Source organism: Limulus polyphemus, unplaced genomic scaffold (assembly GCF_000517525.1).
Source record: "Limulus polyphemus unplaced genomic scaffold, Limulus_polyphemus-2.1.2 Scaffold54, whole genome shotgun sequence".
NCBI lineage: Eukaryota > Metazoa > Arthropoda > Merostomata > Xiphosura > Limulidae > Limulus > Limulus polyphemus.
The window spans coordinates 1337839-1353834 of NW_013665664.1; the positions used below are offsets into that span (position 1 = coordinate 1337839).

Consider the following 15996-nt stretch of genomic DNA (forward strand, 5'->3'; position numbering starts at 1 on the left):
ATTGTTCGGGATGAACAATACTAAGGAGGGGCAGTGTTGCGTCATCGAGTCACATGACTACTGTGACGCAACGTTTCTAGAACTCTCATGTACTTTGGCGAATGTTCTAGTTCTTACTAGTTATAGGGTAGGCTGGTATATAAAAGAGGGGAATGTAATGTGTGTGTAGACAGTGAGTAACTGATCTGCAGTCAAAAGTATTATTGAGCACGTTCGTCGTTATAGCGTTTGTTTAGCGCGATTGTTGAAGTTGAGTGTATCGGTAAAGTTGTATTCGGAAAGAATAAACCAGTTTTTATTATAAAAGAACTTGTGTCGCTTAAGTTTCGTCGAAACAAGAAGTTACGGAAAATCAATTAACAAACGGAGACGTAACAATATTATAAGATTTCTTTGCACGTGAACGAGATGAAGCTGTATAAGAAGTCCAATAAACATCTTTTTTGTGTATATTGACGTAACAAATCCACTTGTGTTACGTTTAATGAGGTTGTCTAAAAAAGTAAATTTTCAACCTCGCAAGTGAATTTAATGGCAACATGTTGTGAGATCAGGTATTCTAAGAATTTCGAACAGTGATCCTTATTGTGAAATAGAACAAAAGTGTCGTCTACATAGCTTCTGTAAAGGGTAGGTCTGAAGTTAGCGTGGCAGGTGTGAAGCCATTTTTTGTTCGTGATAAGAGAGAAATATATTAGCTAACGCTGGACCTAGCTACGCCATCTATTTGTTCAAACAGAGTGTTGTTGAATAGGAAATGTGAATTCTTGATTTGTAAGGTCCAACATGGTTTTAATAGCGTTATAAGCTCTCAGTCATATCGATGCGCTGAGCACCTGGTAGCTTTTAACTACATAAGCGCTTTTGCAGCAACTTGTAACAGAGAGGAATATTAAAACTAAACGACAATTTTAATTTATTCATCTCAAGGACAATGTGGACATTCTTAGTATTTCCACCACTTTCTAAAGCTACAATTAAAGAAACTGAAGGACATCTTTATCTTAAGAAGATCAAAGGACAATCTTGATGCAGCTGGTATTTCCGCTATGAAAATCATTATCAACTTTCAACTGTAAAACTAAAATATATCTTTAACTTAACTAATATCTCTCAAGGAAAAAGTTAATGCTGCTAGTACTTTCTCCATGAGAAATCATTATAAATTTTTCTGGAAAACCAAAGAACATCACAAATTTCTAAGCTACAAGGACTACTTGCAACGCTCGCTTTCAAGTTTCTTGCCCAATGCAAAGTTGCAGCTTATGTTTCTTAAATACTTCATAATGTATCTGGTTGAGTGCCCAATATGAAACCAATTGCCAGTATTTAACAATGAAATGTCACTTGATGACTGAGAAATTAACAATTCTAATTCCCTTTCGAAAACTGGACTTTGCAACTATGTTAACTGCTGAACTCGTACAAGCATCTTAAAAGCTGATCAGTTTAAACGCATTCATATTGATTGTGGAGTTAATGTGTGTATAATAGCTAGTATCATGAATTGCTGAGCTGCCTTACAATCAACTGATTTTCCTCTGGCTCATTGTGAACCTCCGGAGAAGTATTTGTGACATTTTCTCCATCACACCTAGTCAGGTTAAATCACTGTGTTTTCTCTTCCAGATCATCAGTCGCCCTAATCTTTGCTTATTGGTACAACTTGTGTACAAGAGCTTTGGGTTCTAGATGGTTATGTGTTAAGATGACCACTGCAACTTATAGTTTCATAGGCTAAACTCTGTTTAAGCACAGCCAGTCTAGCCAGAAAACCAACTTTTGACAATTTTGCAGGCATGTAACAAAGTAAAACTTAGTCTTCATACCCAAACGTATGTTTCTTTGCAGACTTGTCATGGTTTCTCAAATGATAAGCAACTTCATCTGTATTAACCAATAACAAACTATAACCATTCCATATATTCCTGTTGACAATGTAACATAACCTCACTGAGAGGTGGACCATACATCAAATCCACTAGGAACTGTATTTCAATTGACTGTTTTTCTATTGTCATCATAACACATATCAATGATTTGTCACGGTTACTTCGGTAAAAATTCAAAAACTTAGCAAGCATATACTTGAGAATCGGAAACCATTTAACCAAACTATCAGATTAAAAATCATATATGGTGGATGTGCACCTCCACCACACTTAACACTCCGTACTTGTCAGCTAGCATTGTTTGTAGGTCCTGGTGACTGCAGAATAAAAAACAATTATACATCAAAACACTGACAGAAGAATTCGATGTCTTATAATTCAAAAACCACGCAGGCTTTCTTGGAGCATCGCCAGTTCTGAAATAAAGTGACTGCTCAAGGTCAGAGTAATACAACCATCTGAGAGTACTTAGTCTTCTCCAGCAATTATTGTGAAGAAGAAGAATGTTGTGCTATTTTACTACTATAAACAAAGTTATGAATAAGTATTATTATTACACAACATGTTAGCCTTTACGTCTTATAAATAAAAGCATTTTGTAATAATTTACAAACGTTATTTTAATCTGTACATTTTATCACTTAATATTTCTACATAAAAATACTTTTATATTTGTCTTTTGGAAAATTTTAAACAGTTTTCTGATAACAATCTTTACGTGCATGTTCAATGTTTAAACATGTTTCATTATTATCTATGTACATTTATTGTTTTATTTTCTAAACACTCGAAAACTTGTCACGTTTCCGAGGACCATGTCATTGTTATTATGGTTTGAAATGGCCTGGTGATTACGGCACTCGACTCGCAATCTTTGGTTCTCGGGTTCGAATCCCCTTCGCCAAACATGCTCGTCATTTCAGCCGTAGGAGCGTTCTAATGGTGCGGCCAATCCCATTATTCGTTGGTAAAAGAGTAGCCCAAAAGTATGGCGGCTGTGTTGCGGTATAATAAGTATAGAAGCAAATGAGTTTACATTCCACTTATGAGTTTATTTGGTAAACCCCTATAGCTCTGAATAACTCTTAGTTTAATATTGATAGATATAAATTTGATATAAAATAGTACGTTGTGAAATATTAGTACGTAAAATATTATTTTCTGAAAATCGGGATTCTATACCCGTGGTGGGCATAGCACAGATAGCCATTGTGTAGCCTTGTGCTTAACTACAATCAAACTTATTTTCTGTATCATTCAACATAATGTCATTAATCATAATGTATAGTTCTTATACCACATAAACGTTTTAATTCACAAAAGTTTACACACTAGAACACCATCAAAGCCATCATTTTGTTCTGGTAAAAAAATAATTGCTCGAGTGAGGAAATTACAAACAAGGTGACACACTCGCCAAATTAAAGCATGTTTACTGACCTGTACTAAAACAAAGTTCAGGGCTATAATCCTTCATCGGATTTCTGGTGAAGAGGGAAAAGTTTTTTCCAATTTTTTTTCCATTTCTTATTAATTTTTATCTATTTTATTTATTTTCTTAATCTTTATCATTAGCAAAAACAGGTTAAACCGATATAACATAAAGGAAATTTCATCATTCTTGTATTACAAATGTTTAAAAACAAAAACATGAATAAATATAAAATTAAGCCTTTATTGCCCAGATGGCGCTTTAAAATTATGTCACTAGATGGTGCTGAAACCCGGATTTATTATGGCGGGTGAGCCTGCGGGATATGTGTCCGCAATCAAAAGTTGGATATCTTGGTCGTGGACTTATTTGTGGATATTGTGGTTTACATTGGTAATTTTTCTGATATACGTACTACGGGGACCGTTGAGAATAAGTGAAAATATTACAATGGGTAAGATATTGCGAAGAAATATCTTTCAAATGGTTATTTTCAGTTGACACTTTCACTGAGTAGTGAATTTGACTTAGTTTGACAGTGATGTTCCAATTCCCAAAGGAATGCGTAAACGATTGTGAATGGGATTCACTGATACTGAGTGATTGTGATAGCTGTTTTGGAAATTAGAGATGAAATTTAAGTGTTGAGATCGAAAAAGTGGGTTTAAAATAAATAAGTTATTTGTTTTTATAAGCAAATCAAATGGATAATATTAATAAATTTAAATCCTATTATATTAATCATTAGTATTACTGTTCGTGTAACATTACAGATAAGCCGTCTCCGATAACGAATACTGAAAAGTGACATTTTAAGTTTAACTTAAAATCAGTGCCAGGCTTACGACAGGCTTTTTCGCTCACGATGACAGCGAACCTAGTGGTAGATTATTGAAAAAGTGAAGGACACTTTGTGAATACGTGATTTTTAGTAGAGTGGTTTGAAATTGAAGTGAAATTTCGATTTTAATTCAGCCACGTTCTGTCCTATGTTAAACTATGTTTTATTCGTTTGAATAGTGACTCAAAGATAATATGTTTTTTTCTTCTTTCATATTCTGGCTGTAGGTGAAAGAAATGTGTAGCTTTGCCAAATATGTTTGTGCAAAGTTAAACTAACAAATCATCAGCTAAGACAGTTATTTTTCTAACAGAGTAGTTGACATTTTGGATGGGTTGCCTTCAGATGTGGTGGATACAGTAAATGTAATGAAAGGCTTGATAAATATTTAAATGATATGGGCTGGCTTTGAGTTGTTTTTTTTTTTTGCTATTTGTTCTAAGGTTTAGTGGATTGGATAGTTTTGATAGACCAACAGACCCATTTTTGTCTTTAAATGTTATATTATTAGTATCTTTGGCACACTCTTCCATATACCAGTGTGTTCATACAAGCTTTGTTCTAACAAAAACTATATTTAACTGTCAAGTTGAATCATTACCTGTAATAATGCAACATTTAGACAAAGGAAGGCAATTATAAGTTTACAAGTCATTTTACGAAACATCAAACTGAAGTAGACATTGGGTGTCAACTTAATAAACTGCAAAACAGGTGGAAGTTTTAATTTCAGCATCACCAATTCTGTTTTCAAATTTGACAGCAATGTTTTACAGTTATACAAGAGCTAGTGTGCAGATGTTTAGATTATTACCTCAAATGTTAACAGCTACAACCTTATAAGAAATATGCTCATACTTAGGAAGTTTTATTTTCAGAAGAAATATTATATGATAATAATGTATTTGTTACTAACTGTTAACATATAGACACCAAGGAAAAATTTTGCCCCTAGAGGCTGCCCCTGCACCAATCCTGGTGGCAACATGTGTGCGATGGGGGAGGGGTCACCCACTTATTTTTTTTTTTTTGTAGATGGGGGGTATTAGATTATGGAAAATCTAACCAAAATCAATTAACTTGTATTTAGTGTGGGTGTTTTGTTTTATTCACTTCATGAGTCTTTGCGATCACCAAACTGTTATTAAACTCATTTATGAGTTACCAGATTCACCAGGAAAAAAGCCAAAGAAATTCATCAGAAACAATGTGCACAACATGGCTGACCCCATGGAATTGCTTAGCATAAACTGTGGGGAAACAAAATGTTATAGTGGATTCAAAGATGACAAATTGTTAGAAAACACAGTTTAAGTTAATGTTATTATTAATCAAGCTTTTAATTTCAAAGCACTTCACTTTGCACAATAAGATGTTAGATAAAATACATCAAAACTATTTGTGTGTATCCACAGATATATATATGTGTGTGTGTGTGTGTAAAAGAGAAAAATAAAGCATAAGTCATTATAAAGTGAAAATATTAAAAAAACCTGCTTCATTTCAAAATTAGATTCTACTTCTGGTCTTTCTAAAAGCAAGTCTATTACAGCCCTAACTGCAACCACAATGCAAACATTTTTATTCATCACCATGCTGTTTACCAAACTGTTGTTTTAATAATGTCAAAGGTGGATATACTTCTGGGTTACTGATAAATTTGCCGCAGTGAATAAAACAACACGCTGATGTTACACCTTACTACATTAATCAGTAAATCATATGACAGCACATTGTTATGAAAATTTCACATGAATGTAATTTCATGGATTTTTTTTTTTTAGTATTATTATTATTAAGGCATTAGAAAACTTTATGCCTGAACTATTTATTATTATTAATATTCTTAGCTTTAATTGTATTTTATTTTAGTTATTTGATTTGTATGTATCATTGATTTGGAATCTGAAACTGGGAGAGGGTACAGGATCTAAATTTGATCGACAAGGCCCTTATGCTTAGCATACTCACTCCCCCAACAAATAGAAAAATAAATGTTCAACTCACTATTTATTTATTTATTTACACAATTATCAGTTCCTCCTTTGATTTTGGACCATTGCATAATTAGGTTTAATGTGTTTTTTTTTTTAGTTCCTAATTTTAAGAAATTTAACTTTGGGACAATGAGTTAAAAGTTGATATGGGATAGATTTGGGAAATTTAAAACAAAACTGCTTTTAAACTATCACAACATGTTCCTATAACTAGGGAAAAATAACAGAGGAGATCAAACCTAATTGACTTAGTAAAGATATAAAGGAGATAATCACGGATAAATGCCTTCAGTTTCAGTTGACAGAGAGATTGGAAGGTTCACAGAACTATGGTAAGGATCAGAATTTGGTTAAAAAAAAGAAATTAGCAAACCCAAAACGAAAGGATATTGTTACAGAATAAGTTATATTCCTTTTAACTTTTCTCTTGAGAAAAGAAGTGTAAGAGGTGATCTTATTGAAGTTTATAAGATTGTAGTGTGGATCAATAGGATGTAATCTTGATTTACTTGAGGATGAGAGAATACAAGTTATATTTTTTCCCAGTAAATATAAACATATATAAATCTCAACTGCACACCTTCTGTACTTCACATATATCAACTAGGTCATTAAATGCCTGCATAAGGTGTTACATATGTGATAATAAAGTTCACTGTTGATATTTCATTGACATATATCTTATGTATATCATCTGTACAGTTGAGAACATGTAAAATATAGATCTAAATAACAGTTCTTTTAACTCTAAAAGACAGTTATATTGATTTCAGATTTTCAGTGCTTAATGAGATATATAACACAAAAATAGCCAGTTTCTTTTTGTTTTAATCTGCTAATGTATCATTGAAGATAGTTTTATTCTATTTATTCCTTAGGTCACTTTTGAACTTTAGACTGTGAAAAAAAAATCTGAGTAGGTAATTGTTGGTGGGCATTATAAATAGACTAGCTGCAGTGACTGGAGTTTTCTGTTCATCTTTTGTTTTAGGGGTGGCAGGAGAGATTGGCACCTTTGTAGAAATCATACTTTTGATTTTGTGGCAGATATCAGGCTCTTCTATATATGGTAGACTAATGACCAAAATAAGTTAATTTCATTTCTTAGATGAAGAAGCCAAAACCATATATAGTATTCCATGACAGAGGTGTATTAGTGATTCTTATAGAGAAATGATTACCTCTTTTGACTTTAAATCAGTATGTCTATAAATACAACTAAATATTTTTTTAGAAATGTATAATTGTAAGCTATATGACTTGATGAAAAGGGCTCACTCAAAACATAATCCTACTTTAAATAAAAATATAAAATACCTTGGTGAATGTTCAACCTATTATTTAATTCTAAATATTTTTTTAGGTTTACAACTAGCAACAGATCACAGCCTTGGTTTTCAGACAGACTTATTGACTGCTGTGTCAAGATCTTTTTCCTCAGTCATGCTGGTGGGTTCTCACCTACTTGAAATGTGTGATCCCAATTATAATAACCCAAATGTATTTCTTCACACTTAGAGTACTTCAGTTAATCCAAAACATTTCGTAGTACTTCAACATTCACAATATAGCTAGTAATAGTCAAAAGTTTCATGTCGTCATCAAACTTTACTAATTAAATGACTATGTCTTTATCAGTGTCATTGATGTAAATAGAAAACATCCAAACACTGACCCCTGAGCACACCATGAGTAATAAGGGTACAGTTTGACTTGATTCCAGTAATGATAACCTTTTGCTTTCTTTCATCCAACCACCTTACAATCTACTTATCTAGTCTTTCCCAAACCCTTGCCAATGTGATTTTCTTAGTTAATTTGCTTTGTAGCATTTAATCAAAATGTTTTTGAAAATCTTAGTACACCAAGTCCATACTCTTTCCATCATATAGATAAAAAGTAACATCCAAAAAAAAAAAAGACACATTAGTTTGGTGAGATTTAACATTGTTGAATCTCTGATGGTTGTCTTTTATAATTTCACCAAAATTCTCACTTTTTCTACTTACCATCAAAGGATTATAATACATTGTGGGTGATTCTAGTCAATTCTGGTATTTTCCATTGAATGCTTATAGTGTCAGGAATATTGTTAATTTAGTGCTATATCTTCTCGTATGAAAACAGAAGATAACCTTTATAAGCTTACCATCTCATAGTCTTCAACAAGAACCTTGCCACTGGCATCCTTTAAGGGCCCAGACCCCATTTTAACAATTTTTTTTACCTTGAACATACTTAAAAGATTCTTGGTGTTAGTTTTAACATTATCAGCCAGCTATTTCTCGTAAACTCAGTTTGATTTCCTAAGTTTCTTTTGAAGCAAATGCCTAGGTTTCCTATGGTTTCTTGATATTTCTTCCTATTTGTCAATTTAAACAACTCTTAAATTTATAGCTATTATCCTATATGTCTTTATAAGCTAATAAGATTTTATCTTCTGTTACTTTTCTCATTTTTTTAGTAAATGCTTATGTTGAATTAAAAACATTTTCCAAATATGTCTAATATCACCTTTTAACTTTTTCCCAATTCATTAATGAACTAGTCTTTCCCCAAACCCCAACTAATAGGTTTTCTTAGCTAATTTTTTTTGTGGTATCTTATTAAAACCTTTTTGAAAATTAGATACTTCTTTCCAGTCCCCAAATGTTCCATCATCCAGATAACAAACATTATAAAAAAAAAGAGTTAATGGACTAGTAAGTCAAGATATCCCTTTATTTGGCTTTCTTTTGTGATATTATTTTTCAATAAAAAAAGATTTTGCTTTTGTTTTTTTTTATCAAACACAATAATTTTTCCCTGTAGTGGTGTGATGCAAATTATAATTCTGAAATACACTTTTAGGTTAGGTCAAACATACACAACCTGGAGGTTGTCAAATGTTACATTTTACACAACTGATATTTTGTGTTATATAGTATCATGACAAAAACATACTGTAAGCTGGTATTAAAGAAGTACTTTTTCTGAAATTGATAACTGTTTCAGTTTAATAAATACAAGTAATTTACTTCAACCAGCAATTTACACATTAACAAGTCTTTACAAAATAAATTGAAATCTTAATTTTTTTCATTGTGTTGTTTACTTTTGTCAATTTAATTACTAAAAATATTATTCACATGTGGTACCTTGTCTTCTAATAATACACTTCTGTATTACAATCTACATTGTTAAACTAAAGATGTGGATGTTTGATATTATAAGTAATGATCTGCTTAATCCAGTATAATGTTTTAATAATCCCACTCATATTTTAGTATCCAGATACATGGCTAACTATGAATCTTTTATGTTTTAAACAGTTCAAGATTTCCTGTGAAATAAAATTGATGTTGTTGTATTGAAAGGCAAGTTCAAAACTATTGGGTGTTATGTAGTATGGATGCTTAAAAAGATGTTATAATGTCATGTATTTATTTAATTTTATATTGAATTTACAAGGTTATTTCATTTGTGAGTCAAATTGTTTATTACTTGTGATGCCATCAGAGTATTGATCCACTGGTTAAAGAAATGAAAAACTAACTTGAACTAATTTTTTCCTAGCTTGTTTTACATAAAGAAAACAGTAATAGTAAATAGAGAATCAAAGGAGTTGTATTTGCTAATAAAGAAAATGCAGAATATACATGTCTATTCTATATTACAGTGTATATGTAGTTGACAGAAGGAAATTTTAAAAATTTTTGTGCAACTGGTAAAACTTGTTTTGTGATAATTATGTGCATGTAACTACAAACTACTGTACATTCAAGGGTTTGCATCTAATCTAGATTTAATAATACTATTACTTCTGGACACTGATGCCTTCATGCAGATGCTATGTCTGGTTATTTATTTGAATATTGTAGGCTAAATTTTTATATCAATTGTGTATGTATATAAATATATAGCTCAGTTTTCATGTTGACTGGAAAAAGCTGATCTTCAAAGACTAATAGTCCCAGTTTGTATCATGGTTGAGGGGATTCATTAACTTTACTTGCTTTTTTCTGAATTGCATCTGAGTCATTCAACAAAGATGTATTGTGACTAAGACTGCCCTGAAATTTCTCAAACATGTGTAATATACTTTGCATAAATACTGATACAGATTTTTTTTTCATGATTTAGCTTCCATGTTCTTGAACACACTGACACCAAAGTTCTATGTGGCTCTGACTGGAACATCCTCATTGATTTCAGGTCTGATTTTGGTAAGCTCAAATTATTTGCTGTGTATACTGATGTGCACATATGTGTAATACCCACAATATTCAGGTTTTTTTTTTTAGTTGCTTCATTTCTTTGAAAATGCACTGTGGACTTTGAAACATTTGAAATCTGACCAATTATTACATTTGTGAATGTAATTCTTTAAAGAGTGAAAAAAACAATTATCAAACTAACCAATAATATATTTTATGAAGGTATTTCTTTTAAGTTGACTATAAGTAAAGAACATATTTCAAATAATACATATATTGGTTGTCAGCTGTTTCCTGTCTATTCATAATTAAATTATTTAATGTGCTTGTGCTTAATCAAGACTAGTGAAAGGTACCTTGCAGCTTTTTCAAGTGTCCAGTGTCTATGATTTCCATCAGATGTGTTTTAGGAAGTACATGTAATAGTACTGACTTATTATCATATTAAACCTTGCATTAATTGGTTATTCATTATAAGACAGTTTCTTTGTGAATGAACCTGTGTAACTCACTTTGTTAATTACTGTTTCTTTCTTTATTTTTCTAAAGGTTTTCTAAACTCACTTGGCAATACCAGAACTTTTAAAAAAGATAAATTCAGAAACATATAAATGGAACTTTGAAATACAGTGAATGTTAATCTAAGTTGTTTACCCCCATGTATTATCCAGTACATTTGATATGAAAAATAGATATTTTAATTAATGTATATATTCATCAAAATGCTTTTGTTGTTGTTATTAGTATTTTACATTTAATTATAATTAGAATATTTATTCATTGTACTGAATTGCTAAACATTTGAAGTTACATTAAACTTAGTCACATGCTTTCGTAATGTCTATCTTACAGGTACAAAAATGTGCATGAGATAAACACATTTGTTGCTTTAGTTGAACTATTTGTTAACATAACATATGGACAAAAATTGACTATTTGCTCCTTCAAGGCTATCTCTACACCCACCATTGAGAAAAGTAAAAAGTTAAACTTACCTTTTCTTTTGCAGGAGGTTAATGGTTTTTGTTCTACCTCTTATAAACAGAATGTATTAATTTGACACACCTGGTTTGTTTTATTTTATTGCTAATAAAAACTACTAAATGAAATAGTTTGAGACTTCAGGTTTATTTTTACAGGATATGTAGATTCTACGAATAAAATATTTTTTATACGAGATATTTTAGTATTTGTAGCTTTGAAATTTCAAAAATATTTTATTGTGATATGTTTTTTAAGATACAGTTAGAAATGTTTGCCTTTCTTCCAGATTTTGATTACTGATTTGTGTATCATCCTACATTTTGGGGTAAATTTTAATAAAGTTTTTATTTTATAAAACTGTAAAATTTACCCTTGGTTTGCTTTGAAAAACAACACATGCAATTTATCTGTGCTTACAATCACCGGTGTACAACATTATGAGCAACTTGGTTTTTTTTAACTTGTTAATTAGATATAAAGGTAACCAGTAAAATTTGCAAGGTTTATTTGAATATGCAGCTTCTTTGAAACTTTAAATGTACATGAATGTTTTAATGACATCATATGATCATTAAATAGATACTGGTACAATATTACAAGTCATATCACATAGAGGTATGAACACGTGCTTCACGTTTGCCTCCCATTGGCTCAGCAGTAAATCTGAAGGTTTATAATGCTAAAAACTGGATTTCAACACCCATGGTGGGCAAAGCATAGATAGCTCATTGTGTAGCTTTGTACTTAACAACAAATATACAAATTAACAGTTGTAGAAAGAACATAAGATAGTAGGTTTAAGTATACTTGCACACTAAATATAAGAAAAGTATTCCCAAGTTAAATCAACAAAAACAATATGTTGGCTAGCCAACCAGTGATAAATTTTTGCTTCAAAATTTTGTATCAAATTATGAAATGATTCTTGTACTACAGTTTTAAGAAAAAACTTTGAAAGTTATTTGCTTGATTTCTATATTCATTGTGGTATTTTTTTAAAACATTAATGCTTATCTCAAATGATCTTTCCCCAAAACTACTCATTAAGACATGTATGTTAATGCCTATTCAGGAACAGTATTAACACATGGTGTCATAAACACATCTTTCATAATACTTTTTCTAGAAATTTGAATTGAATAATCTTATAGTAGCTAAACAGCTGAATCAGAAATTAACATTGAATGCATAAAATACAGTACCAGTATGTTGAGTACGTGGCTATTCATCTCATTTTCTATTTACAAATTTTGTAAAAGATAACCAAATTCAATTAATTCATAGTCACTACTGTTACACATTACTGTACATTATTATTATGTTTATCTTTAATTGGGTGGTACAGGATGTAAACTGGATGGGTAAGGTCCTCCTCCCCCATGGTTCTGACCCTTTATCAAAATAACACTCAAACTCTCTTCCATAGTCCTTTTATTAACTTTCTCTATGGTACTTCTCAACTAATACTTGAAGTTGCTGTGACATTGAGCTTTTTATCATTCTTAGAGTATGCTCTTGTAAAACCATACCAATTTAGTTTTAACCAATTACAAGTTGGATTCCCATAACTTGGTTATAGGGTGTGATCACATAAGTGACTCGAAAATCAACACAAATTGCTGGCTGAATGAGCATAATTTAAAGAAATGTTTTGTGACATATGTGTAACGTATTGTAATGTAACCTTGTGGAAATTGTAAATAAAACATTCATTAATTGTTTCACTTAATGTGTACATGTATAGATACAGACGAGTCTTGTATGTACTTTTGCATTTTGCAGATTTTTGAATGGTGGTATTTCCGGAAGTATGGGACTTCCTTCATTGAGCAAGTTTCACTAAACCACATCTCACCATGGCTTGGAGGAGGTGAGCCAAATGAAGAAAATGGGATCTCTAATGGTGGAGGAGGTGGTGGGGGGAGTGGAAGTCAACAAACTGCTCCAGGTAAGGAACCAAGAAAAATATTGCTCTGTCATATTTTATTACTTTACTGTTTTAGTTGACTAATCAATGCTTTGTTAACTTATGTGAGAAAAGCAAGTCTTGGTCATTTCATTAATTCAGTGTTTCTAACAAAATTCATTTATATATACTTACCAAGACATTTTTTTGTTATGTATGTTAACTTTTTGCTTCTATTGAATATCATGAAACAGTAATGTGGAGAGCTGGGTGATTAGTTAAATTTGCTAATTGATTGATTGTCATGCTCAATTAGATGATTACTCTTGTAATATTAATTGATGAAATGTAATCAAGGTAATTTCTCAACTCTAACCATATGCTATATTAATTTATTTGTGATGTTTAGTTACACTCTATGAGAATATAATGGGTTTTCATTGGTCAGTAGATGTCACACTTTTCAAAGAGAATGGAATCAGTGATAGTACTTGAAGCAAATACTAGTTTTGATTTGTTTTTCATATTAGTTTCATTAACAGTATTGGTCAAAGGGTTTAATAAATTTAGTTTTATAATTTTTATTTTTAATTATATTTTTATTTAATTTAATTGGATTAATTTACAATTTTAAATGTTGTAAGTTAGCCAAACTTTATATTGTTTGGATTACAGTCCAAAATATTGCTAACAGTGAGGAAACTCAACTGATGAATCACTGCTTTCTAATCATTATAAATAGGAGTGTCATATTCAATTAGCTGTTTTAAAATACTGGCTTAGGTTTATGATATGATTTATTTAGGTAGCTGTTTTTTTTTTGTCAAAAGTGAATGATAATTTCAACAAATTCTTTTTTTTTCACAGTTTTGTTATAATGAAAGATTATCATTTTTATAACATAATTCCTTGTTTTAAAATACTTAATTGGTCCTCCCCTAAGACTTGCTTCTTAAAATATGTAAGAAAAATTGTAAATCTCCTTAATCTAGTTGTGGATCACCTGAGTGGCTCACATACCATGATGCAAATTACTAGTTCAGTGATCATTATTTAAATAAATTTGTCATGAAATTGTATATAAAGTATTGTAAAATTTATGATGTGGCACAAGGTCTAAATAGCACATGCAGCACTTCAAGTTAATTAGTATTTTCTAAATCACCAATAAATGGAAAATGCAAACAAAGCTCTAAGACGTTCAGTTTTTAATTGATAATTTTCCAAGTAAAAGTAAAATTACTTTGTATAATTGAAACGCTTTGTTTAACATTGAGCTGAGTAAATGTTACATGAACTTAATAGTGTTGAAACTTGTGAACTATAAATCATATGACCATTTATAGCTTAGATAAATGTAACTGAACAATATATTAAATATATATAGGCCATCACATGGTCGTATAGTGTGAATGAAGGAAAGTTCCACCTTTGGAGAATGTTATATTCCCAATAAAAAATTTCATTTGTATATAAGTCAGTCAAACACAGCAAGGAAACTAAATATGTACAATAAAAACTATGATGTAAATAACACACAATACAATATAATGAATCAGATTTATTTAAACAGTGTTTTATGTACCATAAAAGCAGGACCCCCAAGTTTAATGCTATTGCACAGGTACAACATTTTGTGCATAATTTTTTTATGATTGCGTAATCAGTGGTTGTCTGCAGTATATTAAAGTCTGAATTTTTAGGCCTATTAAAGTCAAGATTAGGTCAGTGTTACCAGATTTATAACTTTTGACTTAGTTGTGACTGTTTTTTGTAGCTTTGAAAGTGGTGCTTGTGGCAGCCAGTCTTATTAATGGCTTGTATAAAGATTTCTGAGGTCTAAAAATAGTTTTTGTTGTTCTCATTTCACAAAAACTAAATTTTAAACTGATGTTGATGGTGGAATTTCATTAACATCCTTTTAAATGCTGTTGTTTTAAGCTATTTTTACTTTACACAAGGATAGCATGACTTAAAGTTTTTGCTACATAATCAAGGCATCATTCATTATCATTTTTGCTACATAATTAGAATTTTTTTGGCACATAATTTCAAGTTGTTGGACACATAACATTTCTTCATTTCGGTGCATAAAATATCTGAGCTCTGTCAAGTGTACAGTACATGTAAAAAGTAAACTGCATTATAGCTAGTTGCATTTAAGTTATTTCTTATTTCATCATCATAATCTTCACTGCTTTAAAACAAATTTAGTTTTTGGTCATTTTCTACATCATTTAACTTTATTGACCTTTGTTTTGAAAGCCTAAAATAACACAGGCCAGTGACGGTTTTATTGTTGAAATTTTTGCATGTTCTACAGTAATTCCGGTAAGTTGAATCTGAAAATGATATCCATTTTCTCCATCACATACAGATTTTTCACAAAACATCATATGTACTTTTATATGAGTGAATCATTTTCATTGAAATCGGGTCACATTTTGTTATGCTTGAAATGTTGAAAACCACTGGCTATAGATTTCACTAGACCAATCATGACATGAGAGTCTTATCAATTGTTCTAGAACCCACGAGAAACACACTGCTAGTATATAAACGGTTAGCAGGCCACATGACTTGTCATTTCTGGATAGTATTTGTTTGTGAGTGCACTTTTACATAATTTTTTTTCTTTTCAGTATTATTTATTCATCGCTATGACAACAAAAGGTTGTGTAAATGACCCAAACATATTCCTATATATTTGTTGTAAGGAAACAAAGGCAAAACATTACAAAATTAATC

General features: G+C 30.9%; 1 protein-coding gene across 4 annotated transcripts in view; it reads left to right on the top strand.

Annotated features, from left to right (window-relative positions):
- The first annotated feature begins 3627 nt into the window (after positions 1 to 3627).
- Positions 3628 to 15996, top strand: part of LOC106463682 (protein ST7 homolog) — a 58595-nt gene continuing 46226 nt past the window's right edge. For 2 of the 4 annotated variants that reach the window (XM_022391515.1, XM_013923744.2), the window contains exons 1-3: positions 3628 to 3778; positions 10285 to 10367; positions 13125 to 13290. In XM_022391515.1, coding sequence (XP_022247223.1) covers positions 3628 to 3778; positions 10285 to 10367; positions 13125 to 13290 — 400 coding nt within the window. Of the gene's footprint in view, positions 3779 to 3810; positions 3983 to 7525; positions 7612 to 10284; positions 10368 to 13124; positions 13291 to 15996 lie in introns of those variants that run through there. The other 2 variants (XM_022391529.1, XM_022391533.1) reach the window with 2 other exon arrangements.